The 16,370-nt window shown below is 39.4% G+C and overlaps 1 protein-coding gene across 2 annotated transcripts in view; it reads right to left on the bottom strand.

The window, feature by feature from the left end:
• The window catches only part of LOC308139413 (glucocorticoid receptor-like), a 65,266-nt gene that overhangs the window by 10,180 nt on the left and 38,716 nt on the right, over window positions 1-16,370 (bottom strand). Inside the window, exons 3-6 of one of the 2 annotated variants that reach the window (XM_080508855.1) lie at window positions 13,118-13,287; window positions 11,699-11,725; window positions 5,594-5,710; window positions 2,145-2,417 (exon numbers count right to left, since the gene is read on the bottom strand). In XM_080508855.1, the coding sequence (XP_080364981.1) occupies window positions 2,145-2,417; window positions 5,594-5,710; window positions 11,699-11,725; window positions 13,118-13,287 (587 nt within the window). The remainder of the gene's footprint in view (window positions 1-2,144; window positions 2,418-5,593; window positions 5,711-11,698; window positions 11,726-13,117; window positions 13,288-16,370) is intronic. The other variant, XM_080508856.1, reaches the window with a different exon arrangement.

Raw genomic sequence — 16,370 nt, 5'->3', positions numbered from 1 at the left:
AAGTACAAACATGTCTGCCGTCACACAAACAAACAGAATGAAGTGCAATGGTTTAATTGGGTGGAGCTCTCTCTGCAATATGACCTGATATATGTGACGTGACTAACAGCAGCAGTTAAGAGTGTGAAGAGAAAATCTACAAGCAAATACTTGGAGCGATTAAAGGTCATGTGCTTTCTTGCTCGTGACCAGAAACACTTCAACTTTACATTTTTTTTTCCTTCATCTGTGTTTTCCTCAGTGATTATAAAATTAGTTTAAGCTGCCTGAAACGACATAAAAATGTGGGATTTCAGTTCACAAAGGAATTTTTTCAAAGCAATTTGTCGTGGTTTCTTGTCTCACTTGGTTTATAGACAATGCAACGCAATGCAATGCAAGACAAAGGTGAAATAGAAGAGGAAAAATGTAAAAGAAAAAAAGAATAGCCCATTAACGTAGGATCAAATTTGTTGATTAAAGCTGCAGAATATATGACAAATATTCCAAAAGTTTGATTCAAATGCAATACACGATTAGTTCCCACGCCCTGCAGATCCACATAATTGGCCAATGCGATGGAGCCCTGCTGCCTGAGATCGTTTCGACAACTGATTGCATTTCATTCTATTATTACATCGTAGAAAGACAGGAGCACAAAAATCGTATCATGACAACAAGAATTAACAACAGCACCACTCTGTAAACACTGCTGATGACTACACAGAGACGTGTTTAAAAAGAAGCATAGAAACACCAAAAATCACCTTGTGATCAACAACAATACCTTATGTTTAGCACAAAATGTGCAGTTTCACTATGGGACAAGTTAAAACGAGGCACAAAGGAAAATAGAAATATGAATATTAATGAAATCTGAAAAAAAAACAATAAAAGAAAAAGCATCTATGAAAGTAAGCAAGGTTTTAGTTTTTAATTACTATGAACCTCTGTATTAATCGATGTAGTGCTGACATGTCATGACAAATACCATTTTCTGCACCGCATGACACATTTTCTTGAATGACTTCCTTCCTCAAATCTTAGTGTGAGAATCATTTTGTACAGATTCCATCGTCTCTCAGACTCTCAGACTCCCTCAGACACTTTTAGACTTGCGTCGTTTCTCGAACTCTTGATGTAAAATTCTATAAGACTCATTGATTTTACTCCAAAATGTTTGGACTGGACAAAACTGCAATCTTTGGTGACCTGCTCGAATTCAATAGCCTAAAAAGCTTTGTGTTTAGAATTTCAGTTGACTATTAAACACATTTGCTATGATAATCATTTCCCATATGTTGCTGGAACATCACATAATTGGATATTCGAGAAGACATTAACCTTGGTCTTTACGCCAAGGCTTCTAAAGAGAACTGTTTCACGGGCCACAAAGGCTCTTCTCTTCCATCTGTAATTACTGTTTCTGCTATTACAGAGGTCATACGTTTTATCACATGGCTGCCAACATCTATCTCTGCGGCCAGGAGGAGCCATTTAAAAGCAATTTGTAATGTTTTTTTTTTTTTTTTCTTTTTTGTATGGCCTAAATTTGGAGCCATGTAGCCCGTCCACAATAGCTGCCACTGCACCAATTACAAGAACTGAATGGCTGTCAGCTCAACCATGATTTAATCAGCTAAAAAAGGAAATCACTACAAAACAATAGCTCCTTTTTCAAATCTTATTGACTGCATGATTCCACTCAATCAGGAAAAGGCTACGGTTTAAATCTTTAGATTCCCATTAAAACCACTACTTTGTTTTGGCCACGTGTTTCAACCACCAGACGACACACTATGACTTCCATAATGATGGTAAAGTCTGTTACTTCACTGGAAGTGCATCTACTTTGCATAATTTGACCTGTATCAAGAGGATCAGTTTATTGCTGGATAAAAATGAACCCATTTAATTCACCCTTTTATTTAACACGGACATGTCTTTTTTTTTTTTTTTTTTTTGACCTGCTATGCGTTTTGTTTTGTTTTTTTTACATTAAAAGTAATAAGCGACTGCAAGTGGGCGCCTTTTGTTTTTCCACCAGTTGGCTTGACCCACTTTACTTCCATTAATCCCATTTACAAGCTGAAAATACAGCCAGTGACACTCTGCTAGAACAGCACCAAACCAAAGGTCACCCGGCATAAAGAGCTTTTCGTTACCTGGCAGTGATTTGGCCCACTTGACAGCAGAGATGACCTGCTGGCCCCCCAGCCTGTTGAGAGTGGTCATGAGCCGCGAAGAGGTGTCCGGCAACGTGCCATCATATCCCGAGTAGATGACCTCCGGTTCGATGGCCTTGAGCACAGACAGCATGGTGGGCACCAGTTGGGGCATACACCTGGATATGACGGGAACTGGCATGTTCTTGATGGGCTCGGACGATCCAGGGATCCGCTGATTTTTCACCTTGAACAGCTTCTTGTTTTTCCTCGCTGCGTGAATGGAATGAGGAAATGAAAAGCGGGGGGGGGGCAAAACATTATCTTCTAGTTTGAGAAGACACTTGTTTTAGATTGTGCTTCCATCTGATTAAATACACTGAACATTGAGAACCATTTATTGATAAATCTAGAAAATCACAGACAACTGTGTACTGTCAATTTGGCAAAGACCTGTAGCAAATATCAAGTCACACAATCACATGAGCAACCCAGTTTAGGCTTATATGCACGGACAAGAAGACCTGTACAGAACTGCAAAATGAAGGACAGCTATGTGAACAACTTTGTACATTGACCATTTCAGAAATGAGTCAGTTAATGCGCAACCATTTCAAGGAATTCCACAGAAAACATACACGCAGAAGCTCAAAGATCACCATATTACTCATTAGATCTGAACTCATAATAAGTAAACTCTTGAAGCAGATGCACAGAAGACTGAATAAATGGGGCCTGGTCTACAAAGTATCGGACAGAAAAACCATCAGAGCACGGGTTCTTCTTGCCTTGTACCACAGGCTCAGAGCTGTTGATGTTACGTTCTAATGGAGAATTTCTTGGCACACTTTCAACCTCTCAGTGCCCGATAAGTGTCGTGTAAGCACCAGAGCCAATCTGAGTAGTTTCTTTGCTTTCTATCCCTTTTCTTCCCCCCAGCAGGATAACACACCAGGCACATGACAATACTCCAATCAGCTCACACTGGTTTCCTTTCGATTGAATTCCCTCCACAGTCGGGACCAATGGAGCAGCTTTGGGATGTGGTGGAACTGAACAGATTTGGATCATGGATTTGAATCTGACAGTAGTGTTATATCAATGAGAGAAGAGATACGTTTTGCCTGCTCCCTTCCATTTGGGGTCAAAAGTCTTGCTCCGGGATCTCCAGCACTGATTAGTACTAGTGTTAGTATAGACCTAATCTGTTTCCAACCCATTGATCTTTTTTTCATGCCTTGATTTGAATTTGAATTTTCCCCAAAACTCAAATGACTTTAACTCTATTTGATATTTTACAACACAAGCGGGACTGAAAGGAGAAAATCTACTTATCTAACAATTCACAATATGCATGAATAAATTGTGATACAAAAAAAAGAGGAAAAAAATGTCCTGTGCAAATTTGATTCTCCTCATCTGATCTCTTTACATGAGCCTGTTTAATTGTTGATAAAAAAAAAAGGTTATTTTTTAAAAAGCATTGATGAGAGGTGATGTGATGAGTACTGTCATCACTAAACAACATTGCATGGAGTGAAACTGCCATTTGGACATTTTCTCCCACTGAATGTGCAAAATATGTCAGATGTTGAGAGGAAACCATGAAAAAAAGCACGTTTTTTTTTTTCTCCTACATTCTACCTTTTTTAATTTCCTCTCCTGGCGTTTCTATGGCAACTAAGAGCCTTTCTGGTGGGAGTGTGTTTGTTGATGCACTGACGTCCATCAAATCCCTCTCTCTGTCTTTCTGTCTCTTCCTCTCTGCACATGAAATTACCTTCCACCCTCTGTCTGACAAAGACGGCACTTTTCACATGTAATCCTCACTCGGAGTTGATTTTGATTTCCCAAAAAAAAAAAAAAAAAAACTGCAGCAATTTCCTGGCCTGAGGGAGCACCAGCTGAACCACCACAACAAGGAACACGTTTCAAGCACTCAAGCTGTTGATGTGCTTCACCTGTTGCTTCACATCTCCATGTTCCCTCACCCTGGCACAGCCTAATTGTTGCAATGTTTTCGAGACATTTATCCAGGCAAGGAGAACCTGGCGCAAAGAAGTCATCGGGTGATTCAAGGTTGCAGGCTCGTCCTTGATTTATGCATTTATCAGTTCGTGCGAGGAGTTGCCACACTCTCATTCTGAGTGCTTTGCACTCATTTACAGAGCGGCACATTCACAGACGATGGCACCTACATGAACATGCACACACGCACGCGTTCACAGATGAGTGACCAACACCAGCTGATTCACACAGAGGCTGCTTTGTTCTCTCTCTTTTTTTTTTTTTTTAGAGCAAAATGTTAATAAGGCACGTGTACATATAATTCCTTATGATGGTGACTTAAAGAGTCCCATTTAGAAGACTATCAATAAGAAAAAGAAAGAAAAAAAAAGCTGTTATGTCACAGTGGAAAATCTGTGCTCACAAGGCCTTTCCACAAGTAGACAGAGCTGTGGCACTTAAACACAGGAGGCAAGTTGTTCACTTTGATCTCATTTCGTCGTCGCCAATCTAAGACGTCATCTTTTCAACATTGGGAATAACAATATTCTGTCTTGAGAAAAAGAAAAAGTGTACAAGCCAGTTTCAACTGTATGTAATGCAGAGTACACTGGAGGTCGTGTAGGGCAGCAAGTCTTCATATCAAGCTGCGACAAGGCAATACTAATGGGTTAATGCATTTAATGTTGGTATGCATGTTTTTTTTGTATTCACATGACAATCTGTTGCTGTGATAATGTAATCTATAATCAGCATGTGATTTCATGTTAAATGAGCAAATGTGCCAGACTTCCTGTCTAACATGCAGCTGAATATAGTCAAATAAAAACTTTCCATGAGGTGCATTTGAAGATGAATGAAAAATGTCAATCTCTAATACGTAGGAGCACATGGGCTATAAAGGTGAAACCAGTGTGCTCGGGTATGTATATATATGATGAGTGGTATTTTTCCATTTATTGTGGGGGTTGCCAGATTGAGTACAAACTTACTGGAGGTCATAATGGAAAGAGTGGGTGGCAGCACTGCGGTGCCAATGACATTAAAGCCTGAGGGGAACTTCATCAGAGAGCAGAGGCAGAGTCTGATTGAAGGCAAGCCACATTTTCAAACGTACTTTTTTTTTTTTTTTTAATAACTCCTCTTGTAACGTGCCAGCTATAAGGGATTAATTCTTTTCCTCATGAATGTCTTTAAATTAATAAAATATTTATTGATAAAAAATGAGTGAGTGAGTGAATGAGTGAGTTTTCTTTCTATGGAATAATATAGTTCATAGTTTCTTTTATTGTCATTGTACGGTACAATGAAATTATTCTAACAGTATGTAAGAAAAGCTAAAGATGTTTAAAACTGGTGTTTTGCTGCAAATCTTCAGCAGGCGAATGCTTAAAGAACCCGACCAGAGCTCCACTTGATTTGATGAGCATTCGGTTGTTTACCTTCCAGGTTCATTCCGGCTTGGAGACATTTCCTGAAGCGACAGGCCGGACAGTTCTTCCTGCGGATCTTATCAATGATGCAGTCATTTCTCCCTGCACACAGGTAGTTGTGCTGGCCTGCAAAGAAAAGTGGAAGAAGTAAGAGGATAAGGGAGACATATTAACTAGCTAAGAAGGTTTTAGAAGGATTAACCTGACCAGTATGCATGACCACACTAACCACCTGTTGATTTCACAGTAAGCCAGAAAAGCCTGTGGGATGTTTGTGTTGACAGCTTCACTTGCTCAAGTCTGCACTTATAACGCATGACAATATGTGAGGCTGTGTGCCAACCTTTCTGATCACATCATTCACACAGTCAGAGTTGCCTGCATTCCTACTAACACACTTTTGGAAGGCTTCTGAAAAAGACACTCCGATTGCAGCTGTTTGATGTCACTGTTATTTTATTTAGCTTCCAATTGAGTACGGTATATATGATTAGGATCTGGGGAAATGAGCCAGAGATGAATCTGTGATTAGACTGATTTAATTTGGAAAAGCAGGAGAAAAAGATTTGTGACCAGAGGGAATAAATTATTTGTCTCGTCCTGTATATACAATTTCAATTATTCACATTCATGCGTTTTCAATCATTTGTGAACAACAGCGGTCTATGGGAAAGAGCAGTGTGACATGTTTTATATATGGCGAGGATTTGGGGTGAAAAAAACAAACTTCTGATCCAAAACCAAACCTCACTTACCTCGCCTTACTAGATTTGAATTTACTCTCGGTAGATCAAAACTCTACAGCTTGCATGCATGAAATAGCTCTAAGCTAAACGTAAAACATGCAGGGATGACACAACATGCAATGTAACGCCTAAAAAAATCTAACTTTTGCTCATTGTACTGCAGTGATGAAATACGTCTACAGCCGGGCATTTGTACACTGAGTCTACACTAAGAAAGCATGCAGGTGCCGAATTTGTAAGCAAGCCTTCAACTCCTTATTGTCTCTTCTTTTCAATTGCATTCAAAGGCACATTTTGGTTAATCTGACATGACCAAATGAAAGCACTGAAGATGTATGCTCAAACAAATACTGCTATTGAAATAAATTGTTTTGTGTGTGTGTGTGTTTCAATCGACTTATTTCAATGCATTGAAATAAGTCCATTCAAATCAGTTTATAAATAAATAAAAACAAACCTGAAGAGAAAGTCTGCACAATGACAAATACAAATGTCTAAACTTGGCACCATATTTCCGTGTGTATCCACTTTTCGACTCAGTTTGCGCAGTTTTACATTTGAGGATACAGGTGTACTGCGGCTGGGAGAACTACTTAACACCAGGCTTCTATATCAGTTGAGAAGAAGCAGCCAAAGTTACAGTGGGGACAGTGCTTCGCTTTGAGGACATACATTACTTGTGTGACAGAGCCCGAGGAGGATCACATGAATCAGATTTTTCCAGCTACAACACATTCTTTTGAATTCAGACCAAGACATGATCAATCTAAGAGACAGTGGTAATAAAGAGATGTCGTGTAATGTAATGTCTCACACAGTAGCATCGACCTTATTTCATCCAGCCTGTGGTCATCGAGGAAGTTTCAATGCAACGCAGGTTTGCAAGTAGGGATGCACTGATACACGTTTTTTCACTTCCGATACGATCCGATACCTGAATTTGCATATCTGCCGATACCGGTATTATTCCAATACCAGAGCTGTTTGTTTTGATATCATTACTATTGTTATTGTTATTATTGTTGATTTTACGTGAGGCTGTAATAAACTCCTCTCTACAGGCAAGTATGCGATGAAGGAATGTATTTAAGTATTCTCTCAAAAGGCAACTTGAGGTTAGTATAAGTTCAGAAAAAGGAAACAGTGCAAACTATATGTGCCTGTGATTGTTGACAGCATTTGTTGTGTTCTTTTTTCTTAAATATTTTCTTATTTGCTTTTTACTGTGAAGCACTTTGTGACTTTGTGACTCTGTGAAAAGTGTGATACAAATAAAATGTACTTACTTACTTAATATTTTTGTTCAATTTGGACAATGTGGGGGTCTGCATGATGTCATCTCATAATAAACTTGTTATATCTTATAAAACCTCAGAAGCACTTTATTAATTCCTGGAGAAATTCTTAAGAAAAGCAGCACAGACAGCAGTTTTTCCAGCACTAATGCAGTACAAATGATTGGGACTATTTTCAGTGCGTTTAGTGTGGAGTAGGATGCAGCTTCACGGAGGTGTGAATTGCCTGTTACAACATGGAGGAGCGAGCTGTTCATTGTTTTGATGCCACGGTCAGTGCCGTTCTCCTCGGCGACCTGGCATTTTAAAACGGTGACATCTGGCTTACAAACATTCCACGTTTCTGTTGCTTGCGGTGTTTTGAGCATAAAATACGTCCAAACAGCGACACGACGTCATGAAAATTTGGTTAGCACAGTGCTACAACGTTAGCCTGCAAGATGGCTGCAAACTGTGGAATGGACTTCCTGACTCATTACTCCACGTCACATTGAGATCCGCCTCCATTCAGGAAATCCATTCCGTATTTTGCAGCCAGTGAGCAGAACAGCGGCAGGGAAACACTTGTGGACTCATTTCAGCCACAGTAAAGCAGACGAGGCTTCAAGGATCGGAAATCTCCGCAGGTTGGATCGGAAATTTCTGATCCGTGAATTACGTTGATATCGGGATTGGAGAGGCCCGTCCCTATTTAGAAGAAATTAAATAAAAAATAGGATTAGCTAGAATCAAGTCAAGCGAATAACCCAATTGAACTTCAACTCTGTTGCGAGATGACTCCGTTGATAAGAACTGATTGAGAAAGACCTCAGAGAAAACATTAACTGCTGGTGGAAAGAGTTCTCGTTATTTCACAACATCCTTCTGAAATCTCTTTCAGTTTCAGCTGGCTGAATAAAGTTTCAAACAAAAGGGCATTTTAATGACAATGACACGTTTCCGGATGACTGTAGGAAACATCTTTGCCTGAAACAAAATGTCTAAATGCCCCATCTACTGATGTTTAAAGATCGATTAAAGAAACCCCATGTTCACTGCAGCTTTTTGAACTAAACTCCTTCAATGATAAAGCTGCACCGAACTGAAGAATGTGAAACTAATGGTGTACAGTGTGTGTGATTCATTCCACAGTATAACTGCATGCACGTGGCCATATTGGCCAATACATGGCATATGAAATTATTGTCCAATAAAATGAAAATAAGAGCTGCCTTTGTCTTCCCAAATGCCTCATACATTGCTGAAACAACAAGCTCTATTGAACTCTCAGTTGGCAACATCAAAGGATGAATTACATACAACTGTAAAATGTTCCAAATGTACAAAAGTTGTATTTTCAACATGTGATATGAAAGTCTGAGAGTCATGCTCCCACAATGACACAATGAACCGCACACTACTACTTGAACAAATAACATCTTCCTGGTGCAACAGAGTGCACAGCAGTAAATGCTCAGTTTGTATTGCCAACACTTTAGCTCTATTTGTGTGGTCGCTGTGGCACAATATACAAGTGATGTCATGTCATTTATATCACATACGCACAACCACTCTGATGACAGTTGTGAATACAAGGGGTGAATTCGTGGGATACAGTGACCATCAAAGTAGAAAAATTCTGACTGAGGTCACAAGAAATTGAGAGATTAATATAGAAACAAGATTTATTACGGTTGGGCCCTTTCATCTGGCCGCCACCACCAATTTCGGGAAAGTAAAGCATAATTTGCAGATATGATTTAGGGTGATGATGAATGTCTGCGATGGCTGTGAGGGGGCAGAGTTCACAAAAGGACTGTGGCCCATAAATTATTTGTCCACAAGCCAGCACAGGTGCCTGCCAATCAGCTGATCATGCTTAAGTTATAAACAGGAAACTCCAAAATAAAACAGGATGTAGCACATTCTTGCCCTGTGACTGGCTGAGCGCCTGCTTGTTCTTCCACAGGCTGGACTTGGAACTTCATCTTTGTTCCAGTTTCAGATCTTTTTTCCATTGTCAGAACAAGGTCAGAGAGAGGAGATCAAAATCATTGAAGGGTGAGTGTTGAATCGCCAGAGAGCAAATATCAGCACTTTGAAGATGTAAATATTGAAGATATCAAGCATTACATAAACAGTTTTGTTGTTTTTTTGTAGTCTATGCTAAGACTTTTAAAATGGTTTGAAATCTCAATGCTATGTAGTTTCACCTCAATAGTGATATGTGCGGGGTTGTGATTTTTATGATAAAAGTGGGTGGATCAAACATGGGAACAGCGGAATAATAGGATATCAGATTAAAGCACAACAGTGTACAAAACTTGTTTTTCCTGTAAAGAACTTTGTGCAACAACTGTTTTGAAAGGTGCTATATAAATAATAGTTACTCTAAAAATAGTTTAACTGATGAACATGTTAAACTAAAAAATGTATGCGATAATGTGTGAAACAAATAGTGTTTGGCGCAAAGGTTAGGAAAGGTATAACACTTTTTATTTGCTTTGATGCTAAGATCTAAGTGTCCATTTTAATTTTGACACGTGACCACTCGACAAGTTGTCTGTACAACACACAGTACAGGCTATCTGATGCATAACTGATTCCTATAACTGACTCAATTTTCACTATAATGTCATGTTCTTTGCAGATAAACAAAGACGAGCTGTCTGCACAATGCACTACAATACAATGAGGTCCAACTAATGGATGTAACACTGGAGTATAAGAATTAGGCTTTTGGCGAGAAAACTAGACGGTTGTCAGAATCACAAGTGTCACCTTTGAAAGCTTTAAAAAATAATCATCCACCAATTGGGTTGAAAATTAATCTGTAGGATTGGTGGTGTGACGACGAGATAGCAGCGATAGAGCTGCCAGTTGCAGCCACTTCTGATATCACAGGAAGTCATTGCAAACAACGGCGTAAACAGCCATCTGTGGTGTCAAAAGTGCCAGCTGAATCTCATTGGTATCCTCGCTCTCTTATCCTGCCCTGATCTGCGAACACAGGCCTGCCACCAACCATCAGCACTGGTTGGTGAAGCCTATACCAGAATGATATAATAATAATCATACGTTTTTTTTATATAGCACGTTTCATTGTTCTCACTTTTCTCTATGGAGTGGTTTACCAAAGGAGTCGGGAATCAATTAGTAAGGGATACAGTCGTGTAGAAAAAGTGAGTATTTATCAATAAAATGGGCCGATTAGACACAGACTGCATTGAATATGCACCTTGCTGTTGCTATGAGAAAGCTATTCAATGCTTTTGAGCTCATTAACGTAATGTAACCAATAAACTGTTTCACTATTCTTTCTTGAGAGCAGAGCACACGCAAATCTCAAACCTTTACATATAACAACTTACGCGCTGTGAAAGTATCTTTTATAACAAGTGACACATTTCATGAGTCCACAATAGGGAAATATATAATATATATTGTACATATAATTAAAAATGATTGTGTACTTTGTGTCCATAGAAAAAACTGAATACAAAACACACTATAAAAAAAAAAAAAAAAAGAATCATCTCAGTGCATTTTTATTCAGCAAACACTTAATGAGTCCTGCGAGTTATGTTATGCAAAGGAGGATTCATAGAATGTTGTCGTCAGACATGATCCGAGTAACGTGAAACACGCAGAAAAAGAAGCACACAAGCAGCTTAATGAGAGGAAAACTGAAGAGGCAATTTTTGGCATCAGTTCTCAGGAGGTAATCTGGGTCAAGAGACAAAGAATAGGACTAATTAGAGAAAGTGTGCGATTGCAATTTTTGGATCTACCACCTGTGGGGATGATGGGGGTGACGGTTCCAAGCAGAAATTATGGAGTACAAAAAATAATTTCCAGGCAGTATAGGTTGATTTGAATGACCAAATCAGGACTTTTGCATGCATTAACAGATAGCTGGCAGAGGAGGCTGTGCATGTGCCAGGGCAGATTGGTCATATTTTAGTGCTTAAGGAATACAAGGACATGGGCAAATCAGAGGTGATAGTGTTTCCATAATCATCAACATCATCAGTGCAATTACAATAATAATCATTATTATTGTTATTATTATTATTGAAAGTGCATTTATTTACCATCTGTGTTTTGTCGTGCTCTCCATCCTTCACCACAGACACAACGACCGTAGAATGGAGAAGGGGGAGAAAAACAAAACAAAAAAAAATGACAGATGTAACTTTCTCATTTCTACCGTCGGAAGTTCCTTTTTAAAATGATATTCACACTTTAAGCCTGAGTGCTTGGCAGTTACACCAGCACCACATAGTAGCATGTATATTATCTGATATATCAGATAACGGTCAACAATAAGATAACAACAAATTGTAATGTAAAAATGTATGACATAACAGGCTTTGATAAATGTTTAATTCCAAGCAGGAGATCACAAAAAGTTCCCGATATCCATTTTAACAATGACGGACCGTGTTTGAGTCAAAGTGAAACCTCACAATCAAAATAATAAGTTCTAGGACCTAACCACCTTGTTTAGTTTGCAATGTTAACTGCAGATACAAAAGAAAGCCACACATAGCGATAGCAAACAGACTTAATGAAAGAAAAGAATAAGAAAAGCACAAGTTCAATTATATAGGTTAAATAGCTTACACTAATGTCCAAAAAGCCCTTACCAGCCCATGTGCAAATAGGTTAACAGCAACATGTGCATCAAAGCTTTTTACTTTTCAGAATGTTACACATCTGTACAAAGAGCTTGTTGAAAGGCAGGAAAGAGAAAAGCGGAGAGAAGCGGAGGGAGGAATGCATGGCAGAAAGGCTTCCATAAGAAAATACTTTTCTGTTTGTAAGATGCATTCCAGTCCCTCCTTTCTCAAGATTGTGTCAAGACGTATTAAATTCAGGAGAAGCACTCTGATGCACAACTGAATACTTTTAACAGGAGACATAAAGCAATTACAAAGCAAGGCAAAAGGAAAGCAAGCCTCACAGGTTCATTCTAAAAATTTTGTTCGGGAAGACAATACTGTGTTAATTGGAAGGGTATCGGGGTATTCAGATTATCAGTCTTTTTCTCTGCATTTGTCCTTTTGTTAATCAAAGTTACTTGTAAGTAACCACTGCTCTGGATGACTCATGACAAACAGGAAGAGAAATAGAAAAGAAGATGAGACAGGTCAAAACCACCAAAAAGGAAGCACACAAGCTCAAAGTATTTCCTATAATAACTTTGGCTTTTGAGAGTAATTTCGTTTATTGCTTTTCTAGAAAGGAAACGGTAGTGACGTGTAGAAATGTCAGGAGGTGATGTCATGTATAATATAAGAATATTTAATATGGTCCTAAATGCAAAATGGGGCTGTTGTTAAATTTAAAAAAATAATTTGAATTGGAACATGTTATTTTTAATGTGCTGGCTTGTAAAATAACGCCTTGCAAAAACCTTGCATCCATCACTTAAATCTCAGCCGTATATGTGGTGTCGTTCAATAGTGTCATATGAGAGCGACACAGATTACAATATGTATGAGACCAACCTTCGACGGCTCGTTTGAAGAACACCTTGCAGCTGCCACAGGTTACGACGCCATAGTGGCATCCAGAGGCCTCGTCCGAACAAACCAGACAGATCTTGTGGGTCTGCCCGCTGGGCTTGGACTGACTCGACCCTGCAGAGTTGCTGGTCTCTCCTGGTCTGGGTGAAGAGCTGAAGAAAAACAGAGGAAGAAAAAAATGAAAAGAAATGTAAATATTATATTCGCATGTAAATGTGACACTCTCAGTGAGAAAACATTGCAGAAAGATAGAGGCCGAAGGAATACTGTCCCACTTCTAATAGACACAACCAGCAAAGGAAAGATGGTGAAAAAACGGACAACGGCTCAAATATAGAAAAGACTATACTATCTATAACGATATGGTAACTTTCAAGGCATGTTGCAGAAAACCAAAGGAAAACTTCAAAAAATAACTTATCTGAGAGACAGTGTTTTCTGTGAAACTAAAACTGTTCAGTCTGAATTAAGGAAGATTTATTGGAGTATGAAAAACTGAGATAACTCTATCTAACTTCAAAGTGACACGTTTGACAGATTGTAAATTCCTTTAATTGGTTCTTCATTACAGCCTAATCTGAAGGCAAATTAATCAAACCCAATAATCCTGGGCACTGGCAACAGTGACTCTCTGCAGTAACGAAGCTGTAAATCTCAGTCCAATTCTACAATTGGGTTACAATGCAAATTAAAGCCTCTTTTAAAAAAAACCATGAGAAACTTCTGTGGGCACACGCACACGTACACGCACCCACGCACCCACACACACACACACAAACAGTGAAAACACATGTACACACAGGACAGAAAGTTGTTATTATCTTCTAGTGTGTATAATTAAAGTTACACACACACTTGCATTGCACAGTGAAGCTTAACTTGTCATTGGCCTGCCGTTTGTCTGCTGCAGTTGTTCGTAAAGGGCCACATCAAGATTGTGTCAGCAGTGTTCGAATGACACTGCGGTGTAATCCTGGGCAAGAATGCGACCACATTAAAGGGTCCTAAATCTTCTCCTCCTCTGTTTGTTTTGGTAGCACATTAGTTGGGATGTATATGTGAATTATATAACATCATAAGCATGGCAAGCTTGATAATGAATTTATTTTAGGGTCAATAGATATCTAAACCCCGGCACTAATGTATTTGTGTTTGTTTTTGTGTTGTCGCCCCCCCCCCCCCCAGAGTGTGGCTTTCAGTCGTGTTCGCAAAATAGCAATACAGCATGGAGACTGTATGCAAGAGAAACTTGTCAGAGCCCTTCTCATAGATCAGGAGCCAATTCCATCCCTCTTTCCAAACAAGCAGAACCTCGCATCATGGAGGTCAGCTCCTCCCGGTCACTGGAAAGACGACACTTGCTTATGTAAACTGCACCGTAACCAAGGGGATAACCAGCCGTGGTGGATCTTGGAAGACATTCATTTTAAATGTTTATCCAAATTGCAACAGTGCATTTATCAAGAACACTCCCATCAAATGCTATGAAGGTGATGGCAGATAAACTTCCGTTGACTTGCCTGAAAAAGACAATCACACGGTTTAGCAAAATCTAATAAACGGAACAAGCGAGGGAAAGCAAAGCTTGTACCTGAAGCTTTTAAGAGGGAGCACTATGAAAAGGTCTGGAAATAGTAATTTTGTTTCTGAAGATCAGACTTATTTGAAGTCCAAATGATTCACTTCAAAATGATTTTATTCAATTCTTGGGAATGCAAAGCAAGTATTCCCATGAATTCCCATAAAGATGCATTCACAAATACACCAGAGCAAAAAGTTCACTCAAACATACCATGGATAGCTGAACCTCGGGCGCAGACATTTGCAGAGTAGCAGATGAGTGAGTAACTATGGCTCATTATGAAACCTATCAAACCCACTGCTCGTAACTATTCTTACGCCCTACGAGAGGTACAGTAATAAAAGCCACACCGTAAACTATATGATCCCCTCAGAGACTCTAAAAGATGCAGTGTCAATAATAATTACATAACTGCTTCTCGTAATTACATGGCACCACAATGAAATGACCTAATTAAGTCAAACATTATCTTGACCTGTATGCGCAATGGTTAGACTTTATCTGCAACACTGGCACTCTGCAAATGTTGGCACACACTTTTCAATTTGTCCCGCTCTTAACTTTGGATCGTTAGTCTGGCAGTAGTAGAGTATTTATAGAAAACGTCCTCCATTAACCTCCCTGATGAGGGTTACGGTGACCCACTATGCGATCGTCTTTTTGGCTCTCTAATTACTCCCTCATTACTTAAAACAGCATTGTCAGATGGGAGATAAGATGCAGTGAACATGCATTCATTGAGAAGCCAAAAAAATAACTCCAGCAGGTTAAACGATTGATCCGAAGACATTAGTGTCACCAACATATTTGAGTGAAGCAGCAAGTCGAGAGACCCGCAACAAATCTGATTCGATTTTAAATTTTGAAGCTCGTCATGTAAAATGACCACTGGGTGGGGTATGAAATTATATCCCTTCCTCACTTCTGGCCAAACTCGCACCCCCCTCCCTGCCATAGAGACATAAACGGTGACTCTGAGCAACACAGTGCAAATTCAAGCCTCATTAAAAATCGCCTACTACCCCCACCAGCGTGCAACAAATATGTGCAGACACGTTTGTGTTTCCATATATTTAGGGAACAGACACTTCCTATATCTGTACATCAACCGTTTACAATCAACATGACCTCCTGCTTTGTTTTTCTATAAGAAGGAATCACAAGTGGCTTATTGACAGACAGAGCTCAAAGTAACGTTGTCACCATCATGCCCTCCATGGGGGACTGCACTGACTCACATTGCACTGATTTACATGAATATCTATAGACTTACTCCAAACTTCAGCTGGAACTTGTTCTCCCTAACATCTGTCCACGTTGGATGATTATTCTTGTAAAGACTTCAGTTCTTGTCTCCAGAGGGAATCACATCCCCACTCATCCTACTGAGCTGCTCCAGTAGGTCACCTGCCTCCTCCACCATTACACCAACCAAGTCCATGTGTTCTGTCACTACACGAATCCTCTCATCCTCCCCGACAACTTCATCTAAAACATCATTCTTTTTCCAATATATCCACTATCTCATCGGCACATGCCCTTCGGCGACTTTCAGTAATTTCCTGTAGATTTGCTCTGAACTCGGTTGTAACGACTCCACCGAACCCTTAACAATAGTCTAACTTTTAAAATATGTCCTCACTTAAAATTGTG

Source organism: Blennius ocellaris (assembly GCF_963422515.1).
Source record: "Blennius ocellaris genome assembly, chromosome: 14".
Taxonomy (NCBI): Eukaryota; Metazoa; Chordata; class Actinopteri; order Blenniiformes; family Blenniidae; genus Blennius; species Blennius ocellaris.
This window is presented reverse-complemented; position numbering and strand designations above follow the sequence as displayed.